Source organism: Hippocampus zosterae, chromosome 14 (genome assembly GCF_025434085.1).
Source record: "Hippocampus zosterae strain Florida chromosome 14, ASM2543408v3, whole genome shotgun sequence".
NCBI classification, from domain to species: Eukaryota; Metazoa; Chordata; class Actinopteri; order Syngnathiformes; family Syngnathidae; genus Hippocampus; species Hippocampus zosterae.
The window spans coordinates 11,789,355-11,813,895 of NC_067464.1; the positions used below are offsets into that span (position 1 = coordinate 11,789,355).

Below are 24,541 nucleotides of genomic sequence, written 5' to 3' on the forward strand. Positions count from 1 at the left end.
AGCCAACATATTTTGACAAAATGCTTTTTAATCAGAGATTTATGTGAACTTCTCTCGATGAGTGAATTGCACTGAATAGGAATCTGCCCTCCTTTTTTCTCGAGCACATCAGGTTTTCATAGTAATAATTAAAAATAATTAATAGTTATAGTCACTCCAGTGTTCATATGTAATCTAAACGTCTAAAATATTTTATTTATTTATTTAAACATTAAAAGTGTGCTTAAATACAGGAAAATAAGAATCTGTCGGACAATGAAAACATTTACTTAAATATTGTAATAATAAAGGAATTTATTTTAAATGTATTTTACCTAAAAGTTAACTACAACATAACAGTACTTAAACAAATGAAAAAAGTTTAAGCCACTGTCACATTACACAGTTGGAACTAATTCATTGATTTTATTTTTTTGTTGCATACCACTAGAGGAAGCGCGTGTACCACTGACTTGAGAGTCGCTGTTCTAGTGCATTATTGATTGATCCCATCATTAAGGATTTGGTCAGTTGTGTAAACTTATCTAGTAACATCAGAGAAGTTACAAGTGTTTTTTTTTTTTTTTTTTGGTGGTGAATAACGTGTGACTGAGACACATTATACAAACACAAGCAGTTGCTCTTCTATTTTTGTCCAGCAACAGAGCGAGCTTCTGACCATTTCACGTCACAATCACAGAGTCAAACTCTGTGTTGACCACACACATTGGATTTGTGATCTGAAATATTGATCAGGTTTTATATTTACAAGTATCAGTCCTGACCGCATTCTGAGCAGATCGAAGAGGAAAAATCACTCAACACACCCCACACCGCAGGATAATAGTTCAAGACAATCTTTTCGAGACATGAGAGGACCACTGGGCCTTTGATGATTTGGATCAGAAGGGAAGAAAAATGCTCAAATTAGGCTGCATTGTTGGTAGTTACTGTATGTGTCAACCCACTTTATGATGCATAACAAGACATTGGGGAAATTAAGCTGCTTCCATGCGTCAAAGGCCACTTCAAAGCGACTTATTGTGCTCAATTCAGCACTGCTATTGGAGCAGGAGTTAAGAACATTCTCAAAGACCATTCAGACATTAAATAAATCAAAGAATTGATCATTATTTCACCCCCGTTTGTCAGATTGTCAATAAAATGTAAGTCATCCATTTCACAAAGAAAGTATAAAAAACAATTCAGATGTCAAGTGCTAGCCATTTCTAGTTTTTTTTTAAAAATCCAATCGCTCTTATTGCTTGACATTGCTCATTCTCTTTGGCGGATGTATGATAGTTTTGATCTGTTATGTTAATGTTATTTGGTCAATGTTGGTCAGGACAATAATAATAATGGCTGGCTGGAGAAACAGGGTGTGATTGAATCCAAACCCATGTGGCATTTTAAATGTAAATTCTCCCTCCCTTTCCTTCACTGATAAGTTTCCTCTGTTTACAGCGAGCAGAGCATCTGCCAGGCCCGGGCCTCTGTGATGGTCTACGATGACGCCAGCAAGAAGTGGGTGCCCATCAAGCCGGGCCAGCAGGGTTTCAGTCGCATCAACATCTACCACAACACTGCCAACAACACCTTTAGGGTGGTGGGTGTCAAGCTGCAGGACCAGCAGGTGAGTGTGCGCTGTCGCTGTGTTCACGCTCACACGCCACGTTTGCATTTTCACCTTCCAAATTCCCAGTGGAGTGTTTTCTATATGAACGTTGCAACAGACGTGTGGATCAGCGGTGAGAGTCAGAAAAGCTGCGAATACAGTGGAACCCTGATGTTCAGAACAATTTGTTACGGACGGTGGACATTAATTTGTTTGAATTTCAATGCAATGTTCCCCCTTCACAGTAACTGAAATGAAATCAATACATTCCTAAATAAAATTGTCACGTCCGTAAAACCTTTATGAATTGTACAGGGACCCTCAGTATATTTCTCAATTTTTTTTTTTATCAACCTATCCTCCTATTTGCTGATAACAATATTGCTTAGGCGCCATCCAGTGGCACCTTGGTGCCAAGCAATCTTCAGTAAGACAAAAGTCGTCCCTTACCTTCATTTTGGGGCCTCCATAGGCAATTACAAGAAAGTGTCAAACCTTTTAGTGGGGCATCAATTTGGGGAGGATTTCGCTATTCAAGGCAGGGCTCTGTTCCTATCCCCCATAAAAAGCAAGATTTCACTGTTCGTGGTAGTCACATAAGTGTAAAAATAAGTTTCTCCAACCTGTCTGTCGTAGCAGATGCCCACTGACCCTGGGGAAGAGGTGAGGTGCACTTTGGATTCTCACCTCAAACCTTCGGAATGTGAGGCAAACATTCCAACCAATATAATTTATTTGTTAAAATGAAATCCCATTTGTTTGATTCAGGATGGCGCTGTCTTTACATTACAATAACAAATATTGAAACCGTCATTTATTAACAGTTACGGTTATACAGTTATGATTATGTTGTGCTGTTAACCAGTAGGAAAATTATACTTCAACTTAAAAAATATTATGTTTTTACATATCATTTCAATTTGAGATACTTTTATCATGACAAAAACAACTAATTGAACTGCATCATATTCTGCAGAGACGCTGATTAAAAAAAAATATATGTATATATATATATATATATATACACACACACTGTGCGCAGATCACTTTGCATGTGTTTTTGCAAAATGAAAACAAGTTTTGCTATGACCAACAAATCAGAGGAAGAAGCTGATGTCATTGAGGGCCAGCACTCTGGCACTCTGAGGACAAATTTGAAATGGAATTGGATAAAAAAAAAAAGCTGCTATGTCAGTCTGAGTCACAAGGGTCAGCATTACTGATTCCGAAGGCTTTGAGCCGATTTGAATCACATGGTGCAACATCGAGGCTAAAATTCAACTGGACAAAAATATCTTATGTCTATGTACACCTACGAGAAGCAGCGTAATCGAGAGTAATGGTTCTTAACCTGGGTTCGATCGAACCCCAGTGGTTTGGTGAATCGACACACCCGACTCAACATGTCAATTAGTTATGAGCCGCCCGCTTGGCCATCAGTGGCTGTGGATGATCATCCATTGCATTGCTTGTCCAATCAGTGGTGCGGGAAATTTTGTTCGCTCAGTAGTCAGCGTGTGACTGTCGTGATTGTGCGTGTGTGATTAAAATTTTTTTTTTAATGTTTATCACATGCTATGTCGAGCAAAAAAGTAAGCGGTCGGACGAATATGTATAACATGGATTCACATGCATCACAAAACGTGATGGGACTCGGCGTCCTATCTGCATGATTTGTCATGCCAAGTTGAGCAACTCTAGTGATGCACCGGCAAAACTGAAGGAACACTTCTGGAATCAGATTTTTATTTTTCACTTAAGGGTTCGGTGGATCTGCGTATACTATGAACCGGTGGGTTTCGGTACCTCTGACAAGGTGAAGAACCACTGGTCTTGAGAAATGCAATGAGATGAAAATCATTTACTGTGGGGAATAAACAAATACTATTTAATTCAATAAATATTACAATTTCAGTTGTAATGGAAAAAGATCTTGGTGTCCCTGACCCGTCCACCACTGTCGGACCTCTCGTGAACATTAATTTTTTGTTATTCACAGTCTGTAATTTGAACTCATTTCTGCGTTCAAAGGTGGTGATCAACTACTCCATCGTGAAGGGCCTGAAGTACAATCAGGCCACACCCACTTTCCATCAGTGGCGTGATGCTCGCCAGGTCTACGGGCTCAACTTTGCCAGCAAGGAGGAGGCCACCACCTTCTCCAATGCCATGCTGTTTGCCCTCAACGTGCTCAGCTCGCCTGACAGCGGAGGTAAAAATGGAAATGTCACCTCATGGTCTTTTTTGTTGTTGTTGTTTTTAATACCCCTTAAACAAAAAAAATCCACGTTCTCGCTGAAGCTTGATATGCACTGCTTTTTTCAGGAGATACAGTTCCTATTTTTTGCTCCGAAATGGCACAATTCAGTCAACGGAGTAGACGGAAAATTCATCATGGATATTGATTCTGTTCAGATTATAATCTGGCCTCTTCCAAATATAGAATAAAACTTGTGTTGTAAAGTTTACTTCTGTGTTGTCAAGTTATTTAACTCCGTTGAAACATTACTCCATATGTCACTTGAAATGGGCATGGAAAGGGACGATCGAAAATGTTATATATCAAGGCATATCGTGAATTTACTGTAGATCTGCGGTATAAATCCAAGAGATCCTGATTTTCTTTGACCTTCTGGCTGTGTGACAGACTATTTAAGATATTTGCTGAAGGTTATGCTGACATTTGATAGCTCTACTCCAAAGATCAACAGAAAATTAATGTGTCTTTTTGTGTCTTTTGTTCGTGTTGGTACGGCAGCTGTGTGGAACTTGGACTGGAATTTGGGCTCGTGTTGCAACCACCCTACTTTTATCATCTCACATGAATGCCAGTTAACCACTATTGAATTGCTTCGGATGGCTCCGTTTGATTCCCACGAGCTCTTTTAATCTGAACATTGACTCTAAATTATTACAGACTGTTCCCATTATGTTACATTATGAGGTATTCATATTTTTGTCGGGTGTCCGGAAAATTCCGTACAGAATCGGACCCTAAAAACTTAAACTCATGAAAGTTTATCTAACAAAATATTTATTGACCATAAATATCCGCAAGGCCCACAAAGTACAAATAATGACGCTGGACATCAAGCCAGTAATAATGCAAAGTGAGGAAAAAGCGCGAACGAAAATAGGAATAAAAGTACAAGAACGACCAAACCGCGTGTGTGGGGGGGGGGACACAAACCGTGGATACACTTAAACATGCCAAGAACTACTTATTTGAATCACGACGAATATAATAAAATGCAAGACTTGACATGCGTGAATTTTGACAGTTACTTGGGACTTGCTTGAAACATGAAGGTTAAGAATGACAGTCTGACTTACAAATAGGGTATGTATCTTACTCTCTCCCACCTCTGGTAAAATGTTTGGGAATAGGAGAACACGAATAGAGAACAGGAGTTGGTTTTTGAAGTTGGTCACAATGTTGCAAGGGCAAGGGCAGAAAAGCAAAATGTCCACCTTTGGATTAAACCATCCCGTATCGAATGTAAATGTGTTGTGATAGATGTTTCACATAACCTCAGCTAATGCCAAGGAGTTTGCAAAACATATTTGTATATCTTTTTTCTTATCATAAAACAGTTCTCACAGACCTGAACAACACACAAGAGTTACACAGCACAATGACACTTTTTATTCATTTTTGCTTCAATAGTCACGGACATGCACGGACGTTGAGCTCTGTCTTCCATGAGCTGTACTACCCTCTAGTGGTGAATCATTTTTGGGGCCAGTGGTGATTCATATTTGGGCCCCAACTGGAAATGTATTTTTATTTTTATTACAAAACGTCACTGTGAAACACTTTATACTGTACGTGGTCTTATATAGTAAACCTATTTAGTTGGGTGTGCTTGTGGAGTCACCTGCTGTGCATTTCACAGCCTCTGAGAAGCTCTGGTTACCACTTATTTTAAAGGGGGTGGTATGTAAAAGAATGTGTTTGTTATATTATTGTTATTTTATGTGAAATGTCCTGGAAAGTGTTTTATTGATGCTGCAGCTGTTGTAAAAGTGTTATATAAATAAAGATGTATTGTATCGTATTTAATATCGACATCAGGCCAGACTGCCATTGTGACTCGAATGGTGGTTAAAATATCACTTACGGAGACGTAATGTCCCGGCTCTCCTTTATTGAGAGCAGTGGGGTGTGCAGTGTGCTGTATCTGTTACTTACTGCTTGTTTTTGAGCTGTAACTGAGTCAAAGCTACTGCATTTTAAACCTAAACTCACTTACCTCACTTGTGCAATAATGAGCAATAACTGAGCCATTTCATTTCATGTGCAATATGTGTCCTGCGGGCAATATAAGCCTGAGTCCACACTACTGCTGCTGTTGTTGTGTGTTGTTGAGTGTTGTATTTATTAAACCGTTATTTTAATCTGCTTTTTTATTTTATTTTATTTATTTTTTTACGAAATGCACTAAGGAGTGGCACCCAAAATTCGTTGTATGCTATACAATGACAAAAAAGGCGATTCTGATCAAGAGCTTCTGCTTGAACTAATTAGGGAGATGCATTTGACAAAATTAACTCTGGCTAAAATGAATGATAGATTTGTCAATAATTTGTAAACATCCCTTTGATAGTCATTTCAGATGGCAGACACGACAAATTGTTTGTTTTCTATAGTTTTTCTGTGGTTTGAAAAGCCAATAATAATTAATAATTTAATGTTTAGTCAATGTTGAGTACCGGTACTTCAATTCCGTGCCACCATTCAAAATCAACTCCCCTGCAAATCTTTTTTTATACTTGGTGAATGGTCATTTTTATTTTTCATCTGCATGAGTCCCATGAGTTCACTGAAAACAAGCCTGATCAAGCCCTCCTCAGCTTCCTTCGGGCACTTCATGCTCGACCTTCACCATGGCAACAGCCTGGCACCTTTTCACGCCAGCAGTACAAACACACATGCATGGGCGCACTTGCGGCACCAGGCAGCACAGGGCGATAATTGTCTTCATTAACACGCGTTAGTCGAGCACACCAGGTTGTGCAGGGACACGCTGCCTAGCAAATTTTGTATTCACCTCCATGCTTTTAATGACTTCACTTCTCTGCCATGGACTATGGCTGCTGGCTGAAACAAAGTGTCACTGCGATGCCTGAACAGTCGACGGGCTTAATTTGACTGTCATGGGGTCTTGCTCATTGTCGTACGTTACGCTTTTAGTTCTATGCCCTAGTTTGCATGTGCCAACATGGCCGAAAACTGATCTAAAAGTTGATCTACTAACTGGACCCACCGAAGATCGCTTCTACCAAACTCACAAAATTTCTGTGCAGTTGGTTTTGCGGGTTTTTGGCTGGGTATGCAAATAGGTTAATTTAGCACATGTCTGATTTTGCATCTTCTTCAAATACCGCGTCAGAAGGGCAGTTGCAAACAAACAGCACAACTGTGCATAACCGTGACGAGGAGGCTAATTGAGAGGCTGTGGTGTGAATGGATCCTTTTTTTCAAAATGCCAGAAACCAAAATGATTGTGGCATGTTGTTTATTCAGTAATGCAATATTGGAGTTTCTAGATGATCTGACGGTTTGTCTTGTTAACTTTAACCTGTCTCATTTGTAGACGTTTTTTAACATTATTTGAAAATATAAACAATATGTAATGGCTTGCCTGACTGATTTTAGCGTGTTTAATAAATTAAAGTTGCAGAAATGCCCCTGCATCCTTGCATTTTTATGAATGTGGCCCTCAGACAAAAAGTTTGAACACCCCTGATTTAAAAAAACTCACATTCGACATGAAGTGAAGAGGTGTTTTTCTTCATATCACTCTATCCCACATTCTGTCTTTCAGGTCCAGTTGTCCAACGCCAAAATGGACCCTCTTCAGAGGAGAGCGAAGCCCAGCGGAGGTACAGTCACTAGCTATGCTACGCACTCAATGGCCACTTCAGTAGGAATACCTTATACAAACCCAATTCCATTGAAGTCGAGACGTTTTATTCTACATAAATCAAAACAGACTACAATGAACAATGATGAATGAACTCGTGTTCGCTACAAAGAAGATATTTCATGATCAAACAGATCAACTTTATTGTTTGTCGGAAATAATCATTAACTTTGGATTTTTATGGCTGCAACACGGTCCAAAAAAGCTGGGACAGCGTCATGTTTACCACTGTCTGAAATGTTTGGGAACTGAGGATGGTAATTGTCAAAGCTTTGGAAGTGAAATTCTTTCCCATTCTTGCTTAATGTACAGCGTCAGCTCTTCAACAGTCCGGGGTCTCCGTTATCATCTGTTACACTTCATAACGTGTCACACATTGTTAATGGGAGACGGGTCTGGACTGCAGGCAGGCCAGTCTCGTACCCACACTCTTTTACGACGAAGCTTCGCTGTTGTAACACATGCAGAATGTGGTTTGGCATTGTCTTGATGAAATAAGCAGGGACATCCAGAAAAAGATGTTGCTTGGATGGCAGCATTTGTTTCTCCAAAACCTCTTTGTACCTTTCAGCATGAATGGTGCCGACACAGCTTTGTTAGTTAGCTGTCAGTCCATTGGTACTAAATCGGGCCCATGTCATCTTTTGAACTTTGCGTTCGTAACAGTTAGGATGGTTGTTTTTTCCCCTTCTTTGGCCCTAAGGACACAATGTCCACAATTTCCAAAAACAACTTGAAATGTGGACTCTTCAGACCACAAAACACTTTTCCACTTTGCATGAGTCCATCTTAGATGAGCTTGCGCCCAGAAAAGCTCATCATTGTATTCTGTTTTTCTTCCTCTTACTAAATATTCTGTTTTACACAATGACCAAACTTCAATGGGATTGGGTTTGTACACTCTCATGAGATCCAATGCAAAAGATAAATGAGCAGGAAACTATACCAGCTTAATTTTTTAGAATGTTTAGCCTCAAGTCGCCTCCGCGGACTGCATAATCCGTGACAAATTTGGACCTTCGGTTAATTTTGAGCTTAGCCGTGCATGTGTCCGTCTGAAACGGAAATGGAGAATCTGTCACTCACGAATGAATCTTTACGAACGGCCGTTAGGCAGCAGGCGTCAGGCTTGGAACAGACTTTGCTGAACCTAATGCCATGCTTTTGGCGTTCACGAACGAGTGAGCGGAAACGTGCTCTGAAGTAGCCTTTGGTCTATGGAGACGAAGACCAGATTAAGAGGCTAGATTCGAAATCGATTTCAATTCGAATTGATTGACTCACAATTGTACCTACTCTTTAAGAAATCTGACCCCGTTTAATTGAACGTAAAGCCGAAATATGCCATATAACACACACTTAGATCTTGAGTAATACATTTCAGACCAATTAAATCGATGACTCAATGCAGTCAAGACGCGAAAACTAAGAATTCTGATCATTGACAGACAGATAGATTCATACGGCTTTTATATTGGACCTTATTAGATTGTACACGCGTACCCAATCTTGTGCAATAAAAGACGCAAAAGCAGGACGAGAGTGTTATTGACAGTCAGCGTTAAGCAGCCACGTGTTGAAGTGACATTTAAGCATCGTGGTTGCTCTTGAAAGGATGATGGAGCAGCATCAGATGCAGGCGCACAAGGAGAGGGAGCGGCGGACGTCAGGATCAGGTGAGCCTTCAACAAACATACACACTCCAGCCGGCTGCCGCGGCAACCGAGATCGGCCGACTTCCTGGGAGCGTTTAAAACCCACATGCAAACTTGAAAGGAGCTGGTGTGTATTTGCTCGTTGGCTTTTTGCTCTTGGTGTGTTAACAGGCAGAGTAACATTAGAAGTGATGACTTGATGAATAAAGAGCAGTCTGCTTCCTGTTCCCTCCTACTAACCCTCATTCCCACGATGTCCTTTTCTTCATGTACACACGCGCACACAGACACACGCACACACACACACACACACACACACACACACACACACACACATACACACACACACACACACACGTGTTAAAGTCTTTCGACAGAACAGACTTCAACATCACCTTGGTCCCACTCGATGATATCGGTTACCCCCCCCTCCCCTCCCCGAACCCTCTAACCCTTAACCCTCAACCCCAACCCCCCACCAAGCCCCTGCAACATGCTCTGCTGCCATCTCTTTCTTCCAGCTGCTGTTGGGGGGGGGAAATGTCATATGCTTTTCTGGTCATGTTGCATTCTGCTGCTTGATATTTTGAGTCTTTCTTATTTGCGGTTCTCAGTTTTTTGAATTATGCTCCTGATTTTTTATCTTTTCATCTTGGCTTGGTTGCTTTTCATTCTTCTCACATTTTTTCTCTTTTCTGTTTTCCTTTGTTTGTCGCCCTGCTTCGTCCGCATCTCCTTCTGTGTCTCCTCTCCTCCCCCCACCCTTCTGCCCCTCACAGTCGTTTCCACTCTCCAATACAAAGTGTGCGCACCCCCCGCCCACCCCGACACTCCGCCCGAGTACAGACAGTACAGAGCTAGCACACTGCCCCCGTCCTACGTCCGCGTGGCCTCCTCCTCCCCGCCCTCCGCTTCTTCCTCTCCCTCCCAAGAGAAAGAGGCGGGGGCGGCGAGGGACAAGGCCCAGCTCTCCTCACAGCTCTCCACCTCGCTGGCCTCCGCCTTCTCGCCAGTCCAGGCAGGAGTGACCACGATGGGCCGCCAGGTCCGTCAAATCCCCCTGTCTCCTCCCACCGTTGCCCGCCACGCTCACCAGCAACACCAAGACATCGCGCTCCCCCCCAAACACGGCACATGGTCCGCCTCTCAATTGCAGCAAATGTATGCCCAGTGCCCGCCCTCCGCCTCCCCTCCGGGCATGATGGCGATCCCTGCCAGGCAGGGGTTAGCGCCACCGCAGCCCGCGCTCCCCATGGCGCACCCCGTCCCCGGCATGAGGATGAAGCCCCCGCCACTTGACCCGAGCGCCCAGTACCCCCAGCACCAACCCCACCCTCACTCCAACGGCCAATCAGATGACTCCTACTCCCCCCACTCCCATCAACTGCCGCTCACCCCGCAGTACTGCGAGGCCGTGCCCATGCCGCCCCTCGCGGGCCAGCCGCCCGCAGGCCCCGCCCCTAATCACCAGTACCCGTCCACCTTCCACCCTCAGCAGCAGGCACACCATCAGCAGGGCCAGCCCCCCAGCAACACCAACTCACCCCCGTCTTACAATGACAGGGGCTCGCCCAAGGAGAACCCCTCCCCCATCCCTCAACAGGTCCCCTTGACCAACAGCAGTAAGTATGAAGAAGAGGGAGGGTGAAATAAATTCAGTATTTTTTTTAGGGATTGGTTTAGCATGTCTCAAAATCGACAATATGGTAGATGCAAATTTGCTCGCAGAAGCAGGTGTCTAGGAGTGAGAATCCACTCGGCAATCGGTCTCGGTCGCTGACAGCTTATCGCCATCATGTCAACAGCTGAACGCACCTGTTCCTCCAGCCTCACAAAAAAAGCAGACAATAGACTAACCACGGCAGGCCGTGCATTTGACAGCTGGGCCATTAGTGGGCACTTACCTGACTTAATCCATCCTGTTATAGCACCACTATCACGTCGCAATACAAAAACGGAGTGTAACAGCACCCAACAGTGCCACATATATCATCTGTTACCAATTCACAATTTACAGTATGTTTAGCGAGTAACGTGACAAAAACAGTTTACGTAAAGCACATAATACCCAAGTTGCTGAATTACCGGTACTAAATGTATTCAACGTTTGCAGATTGCTACAGAATGGGTTTCGCTAGTCAAACTTGACTGTAACATATTTTACTACAGATTGTTTCTTTGTTGAAACAAAGCTTCTTGGCAATAACTCTTATTCTGTTTGTAATATTACCTTTCAATGGTGCGGCATTTGTTTGGAACAAGCACTTGGGTGATGAGTAGCACAGCTGAGCGTGTGGATTGCACCCAAGGGGGGAAAAAAAGGCAAATCTTCTCTGTAAATGCCAAACAGCTTGTTTTGCCCTTGCCATCAACTCTTTGGTGGTTTGGATGATCAAAATGTTAAAAAAAAAAAAAAAAAAACGAGACATATTGACCATTTAACAATTTTGCATTTAACGATCAGGAGCCTCTGTAGCGTTTACTGTGCCACCCTGGCACAATGGCACCTCCGGCTTGTCACAGCCTTGGAATGGAATCCCCTTTTTCAACCAATATTTGTTGCACGTCATCCACCGTGGTTGTGTCGCCCACTGTGATCAATCCCATGAGTGTTCAATGAGGTCGTAGTTTAGTCAGGACATTCCATCCTGTAATCAGTGCAGCGTTCTCAGCGTCTTTCCCACACTTTGACCCGACGATCCAACTGACATCAGCAGAATCTGGATCTCCTCATCAAATATAACATTTCGCCCACCACATATTCATGTTTCAGTGCACATGTTGCCGACAAAAGCTCAAAACAAGAGTCGATGGCAACAGCACAATTGGTTTTGTTTGGCATAGCCAGAGAAGATTTGGCAAATCTTTCATGAGCGCAACCCATAAATCTTTGTTCCTTACAAATGTCGCACTTTTGAAGATCGGAATGAATTATTCAGCCGTCCAACCATTTTCTAATCCGCTTCTCCTCTCAAGGATCGCGGGAGGGTGCTGGGACCGATCCCAGCCATGAACTGGTTGCCTGCCGATCGCAAGGCACGCATAGACAAACAACCATCCGCGCTTACAATCACACCAAGGGAAAATTTTGAGTGTTTTATTAACCTGCCACGCATGTTTTTGGAATTTGGGAAGAAACCGTACCCGGAGAAAATCCACACAGGCACGGGGAGAACATGCAAACTCCACACATGAAGGCTGGAATCGAACCCTGCACGTGCTAACCAGTCAACTACCGCGCCGCCTGGAATGAATTAACTTTCCAAAATTGTAAAAGTTATTGCGAAGAAGCATTGCAAAGAAATAATATAATCTACCCTGATAGAATACCCATATAATGTTTTCCACTGTATTCAAATGTATTCAAACCCGCCTGTAGCTACACTCAGCGGGATAAAAGTCAAGCACTTGTATTAAGCAGTGCTGCTCGACATCACCGTAGCAGACTTGAGTGTAACTGCCTCTTCCCAAATGTATGGCTCCCCTTTTTTCTTCCAAAACAAGAAACGGTAACTGTATCTCCCATCCGAGGCTCTTTTGTACACAAATAAGCGTTAAAGAGTTAACTGCCGGTCATTTGAGCTCCAACAGCCGCGCCTTCTGAGGCAGTCGCTGTCTCTGCCTGTGCCGTATTAAAGATGGTCTTATGCTAAGTATGTCTACGACTTCTAACAAATATGCATTCCGGTTGCCTCTTTGCTTCTTTTACAGTTTTCTGTCCACTTGAATTTTTGTATTTATTTATTTTTTACTGTACACTTATTTTTACTTATCTTGCTAAAGCGGAATTTGTGATCCAGCTCTAATATTGAATTTCGCTGAGATGTGCAGTTGTCTCAAACGCTGTTGCCAGGAAATATTTGGAAACTGCACTCTTACCATCAATGCTACTCTTATTATTTTATTTGCATTCAATTATTCCAGTTAAAATAATGTGTAATTTTTATATGTCGTATTTCTTTTATTCCTAATAGTAGTACTTAATTTTGTGCTTAATTTTTTTCCCCTCTGGGAATCGCCGAATTAATTGAAAACTTGAGCTCACCCATGCGCAAATGAGACTGGAGCACGTTCACACAAAATATTACTTGGTACAATACCATATAAATATGGCCCTATGTCATTTGGTTCCAGAAAGAAATGTGCAGAGATGAAACTCGACAGTGAATTAGTTGTGAGTGCGTAGTTTCTGAGGGAATTCATCAGCAGTCTGGCAGTCAAACAACACATGAACTGCTCACCTGCGATTTTAGCACCCAGGACCCTTGAGATCAACCTTCCAGGGAGTCGTCGCCGTTAACCGAGCTTGAACTCTGCCCCTCGCAGGCGCCCCTGTTTCCGCAGGTCATCCCGCTATGCTGTCCGTGGCCCCGCCCCCAGCCGGAGTCCCAGCACCCATGGCCGGCCCTCCAGCGCCTCCGCCGCCGCCCGGTCCGCCGCCCCCGATGGCAGTGCCCCCGCCCATGCCTCCTCCGCTGCCTACCGGCGGGGGGCCTCCCGGGGGACCCCCTGGCATGCAGCAGCAGCCCTCGGGGTTGGCGGCCGCGCTGGCCGGGGCCAAGCTTCGTAAGGTTCAAAGGGTGAGCATCCTCTGCGGGCTCGATGCAAAAATAATTGCACACGTATCTTTGAATAGTAGACAAGCTCCAACAAGGCCTGAGGGGGGAATGAAAGGAAAGCCAACCAAACACCCGCTTGTGCGCCTTAGGACGAGAGCAGTCCGCCAGGATCCAGCGGCAAAAGTGACTCCAACCGATCGAGTGGTGGTAGTGGAGGTGGTGGAGAGGGTCTGATGCAGGAGATGAATGCCTTATTAGCTCGCAGGTAAAACACGAGATTTACTCATCTGCCTGCCGATGAATATGTCAAAGGGGGTATTAAATGGACAGGGTGGGTGGGGAAAAAAAACAATAAAAACAGACTCACTCCTTGACTGGCCATTACATTTTGTTTTGATGGATATGTTTCATGATGTACCGTATTTTCCGCACGATAAGGCGCTTTGGTGTATAAGGTGCACCTTCAATCAATGGCCTATTTTAAAATACTAAGTCAGAGAAATCGGAATATTGGTCCATATAGAAAGTGCATTGGATTATAAGGCGCACTGTTGGCTTTTGAGAAAATGGAATGCTATTAGGTGCGCCTTATATTGCGGAAAATACAGTAAATACAAGTCTAATGAGTTCTATTCAGGAAAATAAGCTTAAATCTGAAATGATTTAACGACATTGAATTCAGTAATGAAGAATCCTCTTCGCTCAGTCTAGTCTACAATTGATAATGTGCGGCAATAGAATTCACAACATTGCGGCTCATCTCATTTGGAAGTCTTTCAATTTCTTCTTCTTTGAACTCATCAACTCTCACTCGTTCTAAGATGTGTGGTGAACACCTCATTGCAAGGGATTCATTCCAGACCAACATGCTCTAAGTGAAAATGCCGAAGTTTTGAGAGGCCATATAAAGCCTCCCACGTGCTTTAAACCAATTTAAATTTTTTGAAACACTTTTTAATCACAAAACAGATTGCAAAAAAAAACCTAATTGCAATTTTTTTTGCAAACATCCAATGCTTGGAATGTGTAACGGTGGAACATCGGCGACCTTGTGTGTGAGTGTCTGGGTGCGAGCAATGGCCGACAGCAGCTCCTGCATATGTGAAAAGTGTGTTGGTGACTGTGGCTCTCCTTTCCTACATGCAAGGGCATTAAAGTATGTATACTGTTAACTCATTCAGTACCAGCCAATTCAGGACCAAGTCTGAAAAGACGTTTAAAAACGTCTTTGGGAGTGAATGAGTTAAAAGCCCTTTTGAGAGTTCCAGTTGCACATAATGACAAAGGCTCTTTCTTCCAAAGATGATTGTTGCAATTATTTAGAGCTCATAATAAATAAGCTCTAAATATAAATAAGCTCTAAATAACAAAGAATTTGCAGTCAAAGAGTAAGTTTTGAGGGGCTGGGGAATATCCTGTATTTTGCAAATAATGCCACGTTTCCTCTCTCTTAGACGGAAAGCTTCGGAGAAACCTGATGAAGTAAGTCTTTCTTTTCATCATCCTTGTAAAGCAAGATTAAGTTGGTTGTTAAAGCCTTAAGTTAAGAATTACATGTCAACTGTCTTCATGACAAAGTCAACATTTTCTCGCCTGCAGGATGATTCTGGTGGTCGCGGGCCCGGTCAGAACTCAACAGGTATTTCATGTCTTTGAAAAGCGATGTTTTGGGTTTTCTCTTTATAAAGGGTTAAAGTTTTGCATGCTAAACTCAGACTTTTTGGTGATCTCCTCTGACCTGAACTAATTGGACTTCCAACCATTTTCTAATCCACTTATCATCACGAGGGTCACGGGCATGCTGGAGCCTATCCCAGCTGTCTTTGGGCAGCAGGTGGGGAGTACACAATGAACTCACGCACACCTCGCGACAGTTTAGTATTTTCCAGTAACCTGCCATGCACATTTTTAGAATATGGGAGAAAACCGGAGTACCCGGAGAAAACCCACAAAGGCACGGGGTGAACATACAAACTCCACACAGGAAGGCCAGAGTCGGACTCGACCCTTGCACCTCTGCACTGTGAGGCTGCCGTGCTAACCACTCGACCATGTGCCACTTGTAAATTAACTTGTATTTAAATTAAACAATAATATTTCTGTACATGAACAACGGCAGTGTCCGGAACATCAGTCAGTATGAATGCCAATGCCTCAATGCCTTTACTTTTAATGTCCTGAATGTCCCGAGACAACTCTTACATTCGCTTCCTTTGGCCATTGTTTAGTGTAGTATGCAGCAGGTCACCAAGCCTCAGAGCCACTACTGGTCAAACTTTAAATAGGTCGACTGATGGATTACAAGTTTGAATACACCTAAGAAGCGAGTGATGCTTATTAGAGGATGCACAAGACCCTATGGTCAAATTATTTTCAGCGTTTTCGAAGGATACAATTGTTTCTATTTTGTTTGGGTTTTGTTTAACTGTACAATAAATACAGGAGCACCCCTTCATTGTTTATGTTTGTGAACATGGTTTGTTCCGATAGATGCGTTTAATAGCATGCTTATTACTTTAACCCTTTCATTCACCCTGTAACCTGATACTACCGCACAATGGCGCCCTTACATTACGGAATGTCTTTCCATACTTGTTTGTCACGTCCTTGTTTATCGTAGTTGCTTGTCATTGATGATAGTAGGGTAACCTGTACTACCGGAGACAAATTCCTTGTGTGTTCGACATACTTGCTCAAGAAAGATGATTCTGACTCGGATAACATGATAAGCTTGATAAGGGTTAAAGTGGAAAAGTGACTCCAAAGCAATTTGCTACGCGCAGTGGAAAGCAGCGACAGTGCCAGCAAAATTGTAACTCCCGCTTTACTTCCCATCAGATGCTGTGAAGAAGCCATGGGAGCGGTCCAATTCGGCAGAGAAAACCTCGCTGGTGTCGAGGTGTGAAAACAGAAAAAAAGAAACGTCGGTACTGCGGTTAACATGCGAGAGCTCATTTGTTTTTCCTCTTGTGTTGTAGAGTGAGACCTATTGGCAGCACGAGTGAATCAGACACCGAATTTGACAGGATGAAACAGGTAAGTTTGATGCTTCTGCGTCGCTCTTTTGCTATTCTTTGAAACAGTTGAGTGCGGTATTAATGAAATGCGGGTTTCCTCAAGTAGGACAGAGAACAATCGCTAAATTCACTATTCAAACTGCACAGTGGCATAAACCTTTTTAAAATGTACTCCAGTATATTTTGGAAGTATGGTTCGGGTGAATTTAGCTTTGATGTACTGTACAATGAAAAAAAAACTGTTTGGACAGTTTTAATGTTAATTTTCTGCACACTCCATTTTATTTGAAGCATTACTTAAGCTTTGCTTTTTTTGTTCTATTTTTAAGTGTAGTGTCAGTGTTCTAACTCAATTTTTTTACATAGTTGAGGTGCAAAATTTAATACCGTGGACCCTGGCAGACCCATGGTTTTGCACCCGCATATTCATATACTCGCACATATGTATATTTTTTATATTGTTTTCAGTATTTTATATTTTGGGTTTGTTTTGGTGGAAATTAGGTTTTTTTTTCACAATTTTACAGATGGAAAGTACATATTGAATTAGCGTTTTTGAGGAATTCATGAGCCATCCATGTCGCGTGCCAATAGCGGGAATCCTCCATCCTTTTTGTTGCAATTAACCTCGAATGTGGTTTTCTCCTAGGAGATTTTGGATGAAGTTGTACGCGAGTTGCATAAAGTGAAGGATGAAATCATTCATGGTAAGCAGCTTTGAATCCCTAGATGACATCCTTATCTTGTCCTGGTGCAAACAATGCATAAATGGCTTTGTGCGTTTGTCTATAACTGACGTCTGTAAATGATTTTCAGTCACACACACAAATCGGTGTTAGCTTGTCTGCTAATAACTTTTTGTTGGCGATGCTAATGAGCTGCTCGAAAGAGTCAAAGATGAATCCAAACATGGTTAAACCTATAACAAGGTCGAAAATCAATTTGCACCAAAATTACTCTGATTCATGTCATATTAACACTTCCATGCACTCTGTAACCTGATAACATGGTAAGCTGTCCACTGTAGTAACCGCTGTGCCTGAAAGGGTTAAAGCCCTCTCCAGATACTGTATGTCATATTTTGTCCATAAAGGACAAAACAATGAAGCAAAAACATACAGGTAAAAGGTAGAAATAAAATCAGTTCAACAAACTACTTCGAATACACTGGGTAGGTATTTTGACATTTTTTCTTCCCACCACTGACCGTTCCATGATTTAGTGACCCAAGATGTGTAAGATATCTTTTTTTATTGTTTTCATGCCAGCCATAAGACAAGAAATAGGTCGGATCAGCACATCCTAATCTCAGCTGAGCGACGTTTGGGAGGAGAGCAGGAGGGGCTACAGAATGACGACGAAGAGGACTAGGAGGACGTCGGATGGACACAAGTGGACTCGCGAGGAGAACCCCCACCCCCCTCCCTCCCCCACAATGTTCTCTCAACGTTTCTGTGAAGTCGCGTCGCAGAGATGTTATGCCAACATTGGAGTCTGCTGGACAGCAAAGTATACGGAAAAGAGCGAGACGAACTCGAAGAGAGGAAGAGAAGATGAACTGTCGTGCTGAGTTCGGTGTGTTGTGGTTGTGCGTGCGCCTCTCGACTCAGACTGCCCAGTGTTGCCACGTTTTCTTCTGTCCCGTCTTCAAAGGAAAATATTTTGGGTTTTCTAAGTTTGTACTGTTGTATTATTTAAAAACATGCGCTGATGTTGTTGACGCCGAGTATTCCAGAAGGATAAACGGAAACCTGCACACCATCTGTGTCAGCCTTTTATACTTCTCTGTTCATTTGATCCCAGACGATTTTGTTTTTAACAGGCACATTGTTGGCAAAAATGGTGCCGAGCTCATATTTTGATCACCATGTTTGCACTGGTGTTGTGCGTCTGACCTTTTCTTCCCGCACGCAGACAAGTAGCCACTGAAAATACGCCTTCTCCATTCACCACCAAGGCCACACCACTGAGCGGCCATCAGCTTGGTAAAAAGACCTCAGGGGTGAGGAACCCCACGGCCCGCCAGAGATTTTCATCCAGGCAAACGTGCACGGCTGTTGTTTACCGTTTCCTAGGTTCGGAGAATTCATTACATTTCATAGCCATATTCCACCCATGACAAAAAAAACATTGACAAAGGAATGCCTTGTCAAATATCAAGTGGTGGGTCAAAATCTGTCAGACAAGTTTGTCTTTGACGGTGCCTTGAAAAAAGGCAAAAGTGAGCCTGAAATGGTCACTTGAAACCAAAATGTCAGAGTTCCTAAATCCTTCCAGGTATGTGTTTTTGGGACTTTTTGTTGGTTTACTCTAGATGCACATCTACCAAATTTTATGTTGCTAAGGGAAACGGGATCCCAGTGCCGTATTGTTATGTGAAGTCCGTTTTTTACAGAAATGGCCCCAGAAAGGTTCCCCATCCCTGGTAAGCGTTCAGTGGTGTTTAAAAAAAAAATGTCGATGACATAACAATGTGGTAGTTTTTACTCCCTCCTGTGTTTATGGCCCTCCCAGTTGTGCATGAACCCCTGCTCTCCCTCAATTTATTTGGTTAAATCGGTGTGGAGGGGGGAGAAGGGAACAAAAAAAGGTGGTGCATTTAAAACAGTGGTTTGTTTCCATGATGAATCCCATTCTTTGTGTACGAGATGGTAATGATAATGATAGCAAGGTGGGGGATGTATTGTAATAATTAAAAAAAAACATTGAAAGTTGTTTCTGTGGAAATATGCCATGTTAGCTCAGAAGAATGTGCACAAATGGAATGGTCAGTCAATATTATGGTAGCTCAAAGTGTCTTTGCAGGAGTTTGGATTGTTGCACTTGCAATGTCTGCTCTCAGCGGCGTTCTCATTAAATAAATCAATGAAAAGCTCGATGTAAAAATTCATTCAAAAACTCCCGCTTTGGACATTTCTGCAACACCAGCACACATGTTTTTGGAAGTACTTTAAAAGAAAGGTTTCCTGACATTTTTGTCAAGTATTATTGCTCTGGGCGGTCCAGTGGTTAGCGTGTCAACCTCACAGGGCAATTCCAGCTTCCTGTGTGGAGTTTTCATGTTCTCCCGGGCCTGTGTGGGTTTTCTCTGGGTACTCCAGTTTCCTCCCACATTCCAAATCAGGGTTCCCACGGGTCCTTAAAGTTCATAAGGCATTTTTTTAAACTAAAAATGTATACTCAGGCATTTTGACTTAAAAAAAACAAAAAAAATTTTAAGGCATTTTTAACCGAAAAATCGACCAAGGCATTTTGAGCTTTAAAAAAATAAATGAATAAAAACGACCATGTACACTATATATACTAAGGCAGTTTAGTCGAAAAAAACGACCATGTCTTGTCAGGCATTTTTTTAACCAAAAAATCGACCATATATAGCAAGGCTTTTTGAGCTAAAAAAAACCAATGACCATGTATAGTAAGGCGTTTTAGTCGAAAAAACGACCAAGTATAGTGGGGCATTTTTCACCCAAAAATCAACCATGTATAGTAACGTATTTTGACTTTTAAAAAAAACGACCATGTATAGTAAGACATTTTTAACTGAAAAATCGACCATGTCTTATCAGGCATTTTTAGCTGAAAAAAACGACCATGTATAGTAAGGCATTTTTAACCCCAAAAAAACGACCATGTATAGTAAGGTTTTTTGAGCTAAAAAAACAATGACCATGTAAGGCGTTTTACCTGAAAAAAGCGACCATGTATAGTAAGGCGTTTTAGCCGAAAAAAACGACCATGTATAGTAAGGAATTTTTTGCCGAAAAAATCGACCATGTATAGTAAGGCATTTTGAGCTTAAAAAAACGACCATGTACACTATACGAAGGCAGTTTAGCCAAAAAAACGACCTTGTATAGTAAGGCATTTTTAGTAAAAACAAAACGACCATGTATAGTAAGGCATTTTTAACCAAAAAAATCGACCATGTATAGTAAGGCTTTTTGAGCTAAAAAAAACAATGACCATGTATAGGAAGGCGTTTTACCCCCCCTCCCCCAAAATGACCATGTATAGTAAGGCATTTTTAGCCAAAAAAAACCTACCATGTATAGTCAGGCGTTTTTAACCGTAAAATCGACCATGTATAGTAAGGCATTTTTAGCCGAAAAAAAACGACCATGTATAGTAAGGAATTTTTTGCCGAAAAAATCGACCATGTATAGTAAGGCATTTTGAGCTTAAAAAAACGACCATGTACACTATACGAAGGCAGTTTAGCCAAAAAAACGACCTTGTATAGTAAGGCATTTTTAGTAAAAACAAAACGACCATGTATAGTAAGGCATTTTTAACCAAAAAAATCGACCATGTATAGTAAGGCTTTTTGAGCTAAAAAAAACAATGACCATGTATAGGAAGGCGTTTTACCCCCCCCCCCCCCCCCCAAAATGACCATGTATAGTAAGGCATTTTTAGCCAAAAAAAACCTACCATGTATAGTCAGGCGTTTTTAACCGTAAAATCGACCATGTATAGTAAGGCATTTTTAGCCGAAAAAAAACGACCATGTATAGTAAGGCATTTTTAACCGAAAAATCGACCATGTATAACAATGACCATGTATACTAAGGCAGTTTAGCCGAAAAAAACGACCATGTATAGTAAGGCATTTTGAGCTAAAAAAAACCGACCATGTATAGTAAGGAATTTTTAGCCGAAAAAAATTACCATGTATCGTAAGGCTTTTTTGGCTGAAAAAAAACAGCCATGTATAGTAAGGTGTTTTTAGCCGTAGTTTTACTATACATGGTCCTTTTTTTTCGGTTAAAAACGCCTTATTATACCTGGTCATTTTCTTCGCCTAAAAACGGCTTACGATACATGGTCGTTTTTTTTTCGGCTAAAAATGCCTTCCTATACATGGTCGTTTTTTTTCAGCTCAAAGCGCCTTACTATAGATGGTATTTTTTTCGGCTGAAAAAACGCCTCACAATACATGGCCTTTTTTTCGGCTAAAAACGCCTTACTATACACGGTCGGTTTTTTTCAGCTAAACGCGGCTGACGATATAGATGGTGGGTTTTTTTCAGCTAAACACGCCTTACTATACATGGTCGTTTTTTCGGGTAAAAACGCCTTACTAGACATGGTCGGTTTTTTTCGGCTAAAAATTTTGGCCAAAATGCCTTACTATACATGGTCGTTTTTTTTCGGATTAAAACGCCTTACTATATATACCTGGTCATTTTCTTCGCCTAAAAACGGCTTACGATACATGGTCGGGTTTTTTTTTCGGCTAAAAATGCCTTCCTATACATGGTCGGTTTTTTTCAGCTCAAAACGCCTTACTATACATGGTAGTTTTTTTCAGCTGAAAAAACGCCTCACAATACATGGCCTTTTTTTCGGCTAAAAACGCCTTACTATACACGGTCGGTTTTTTCGGCTAAACGCGGCTGACGATATAGATGGTGGTTTTTTTCAGCTAAAATCGCCTTACTATACATGGTTGGTTTTTTTCGGCTAAAAACGCCTTACTATACATGGTCATTTTTTTTCAGCTAAAAATGCCTTACTATACATGGTCGTTTTTTTCGGCTAAAAACGCCTGACTATACCTGGTCATTTTCTTCTGCTAAAAACGCCTTATTATACCTGGTCATTTTATTCGCTTAAAAACGGCTTACGATACATGGTCGTTTTTTTTTTCGGCTAAAAATGCCTTCCTATACATGGTCGTTTTTTTTCAGCTCAAAACGCCTTACTATACATGGTAGTTTTTTTCGGCTGAAAAAAACGCCTCACAATACATGGCCTTTTTTTCGGCTAAAAACGCCTTACTATACACGGTCGTTTTTTTCGGTTAAACGCGGCTGACGATATACATGGTCGTTTTTTTCAGCTAAAAACGCCTCACTATACATGGCCTTTTTTTTCGGCTAAAAACGCCTTACTATACATGGTCGTTTTTTTCGGCTAAAAACCGCTGACGATAATACATGGTAGTTTTTTTCGTCTAAAAACGCCTTACTATACATGGTCGCTTTTTTCGGCTAAAAATTTCGGCCAAAAACACCAAACTTGACATGGTCATTTTTTTGGGGCTAAAAAAACCCCTATTATACATGGTCGGGTTTTTTTTCGGCCAAAAACGCCTTACTATACATGGTCGTTTTTTTCGGCCAAAAACGCCTTACTATACATGGTAGTTTTTTTCGGCTGAAAAAAACGCCTCACAATACATGGCCTTTTTTTCGGCTAAAAACGCCTTACTATACACGGTCGTTTTTTTCAGCTAAACGCGGCTGACGATATAGATGGTGGATTTTTTTCAGCTAAACACGCCTTACTATACATGGTCGTTTTTTCGGGTAAAAACGCCTTACTAGACATGGTCGGTTTTTTTCGGCTAAAAATTTCGGCCAAAATGCCTTACTATACATGGTCGTTTTTTTTCGGATTAAAACGCCTTACTATATATACCTGGTCATTTTCTTCCCCTAAAAACGGCTTACGATACATGGTCGTTTTTTTTTTCGGCTAAAAATGCCTTCCTATACATGGTCGTTTTTTTTCAGCTCAAAACGCCTTACTATACATGGTAGTTTTTTTCGGCTGAAAAAACGCCTCACAATACATGGCCTTTTTTTCGGCTAAAAACGCCTTACTATACACGGTCGTTTTTTTCGGCTAAACGCGGCTGATGATATAGATGGTGGTTTTTTTCAGCTAAAATCGCCTTACTATACATGGTTGTTTTTTTTTCGGCTAAAAACGCCTTACTATACATGGTCATTTTTTTTTCAGCTAAAAATGCCTTACTATACATGGTCGTTTTTTTCGGCTAAAAACGCCTGACTATACCTGGTCATTTTCTTCGGCTAAAAACGCCTTACAATACATGGTCGGTTTTTTTTTCGGTTAAAAACGCCTTATTATACCTGGTCATTTTATTCGCCTAAAAACGGCTTACGATACATGGTCGTTTTTTTTTTCAGGCTAAAAATGCCTTCCTATACATGGTCGTTTTTTTTCAGCTCAAAACGCCTTACTATACATGGTCGTTTTTTTCGGCTGAAAAAAACGCCTCACAATACATGGCCTTTTTTTCGGCTAAAAACGCCTTACTATACACGGTCGTTTTTTTCGGCTAAACGCGGCTGACGATATACATGGTCGTTTTTTTCAGCTAAAAACGCCTCACTATACATGGCCTTTTTTTTCGGCTAAAAACGCCTTACTATACATGGTCGTTTTTTTCGGCTAAAAACCGCTGACGATAATACATGGTAGTTTTTTTCGTCTAAAAACGCCTTACTATACATGGTCGCTTTTTTCGGCTAAAAATTTCGGCCAAAAACACCAAACTTGACATGGTCATTTTTTGGGGGCTAAAAAAACCCCTATTATACATGGTCGGGTTTTTTTTCGGCCAAAAACGCCTTACTATACATGGTCGTTTTTTTCGGCTTAAAACGCCTTACTATACATGGTCGTTTTTTTTTCAGTTAAAATTTTCGGCCAAAAACGCCTTCCTATACATGGTTGTTTTTTGGGGGCTAAAAACGCCTTACTATACGTGGTTGTTTTTTCCGGCTAAAAACGGCTGACTATACCTGGTCATTTTCTTCGACTAAAAACGCCCTACTAGACATGGTCGGTTTTTTTTTTCAGCTAAAAACGCCTTCCTATACATGGTCGGGGGTTTTTTTCGGCTAAAAACGTCTTCCTATACATGGTCGTTTTTTTCAGCTCAAAATGCCTTACTATACATGGTATTTTTTTGATGAAAAAGGACTGACTATACATGGTGGGTTTCTTTGGCTAAAAATTCCTTACTATACAT

General features: G+C 41.6%; 1 protein-coding gene across 4 annotated transcripts in view; it reads left to right on the forward strand.

The window, feature by feature from the left end:
* The window catches only part of evla (Enah/Vasp-like a), a 44,520-nt gene extending 24,870 nt beyond the window's left edge, over nucleotides 1-19,650 (forward strand). For 3 of the 4 annotated variants that reach the window (XM_052086203.1, XM_052086202.1, XM_052086201.1), the window contains exons 2-14: nucleotides 1,444-1,612; nucleotides 3,626-3,806; nucleotides 7,423-7,480; nucleotides 9,136-9,197; nucleotides 9,956-10,798; nucleotides 13,503-13,756; nucleotides 13,885-14,000; nucleotides 15,190-15,217; nucleotides 15,335-15,374; nucleotides 16,574-16,634; nucleotides 16,714-16,771; nucleotides 17,402-17,459; nucleotides 18,021-19,650. In XM_052086203.1, coding sequence (XP_051942163.1) covers nucleotides 1,444-1,612; nucleotides 3,626-3,806; nucleotides 7,423-7,480; nucleotides 9,136-9,197; nucleotides 9,956-10,798; nucleotides 13,503-13,756; nucleotides 13,885-14,000; nucleotides 15,190-15,217; nucleotides 15,335-15,374; nucleotides 16,574-16,634; nucleotides 16,714-16,771; nucleotides 17,402-17,459; nucleotides 18,021-18,058 — 1,966 coding nt within the window. In that variant the 3' untranslated portion in view covers nucleotides 18,059-19,650. The remainder of the gene's footprint in view (nucleotides 1-1,443; nucleotides 1,613-3,625; nucleotides 3,807-7,422; nucleotides 7,481-9,135; nucleotides 9,198-9,955; nucleotides 10,799-13,502; nucleotides 13,757-13,884; nucleotides 14,001-15,189; nucleotides 15,218-15,334; nucleotides 15,375-16,573; nucleotides 16,635-16,713; nucleotides 16,772-17,401; nucleotides 17,460-18,020) is intronic. The other variant, XM_052086204.1, reaches the window with a different exon arrangement.
* The last annotated feature ends 4,891 nt before the right edge of the window (nucleotides 19,651-24,541 follow it).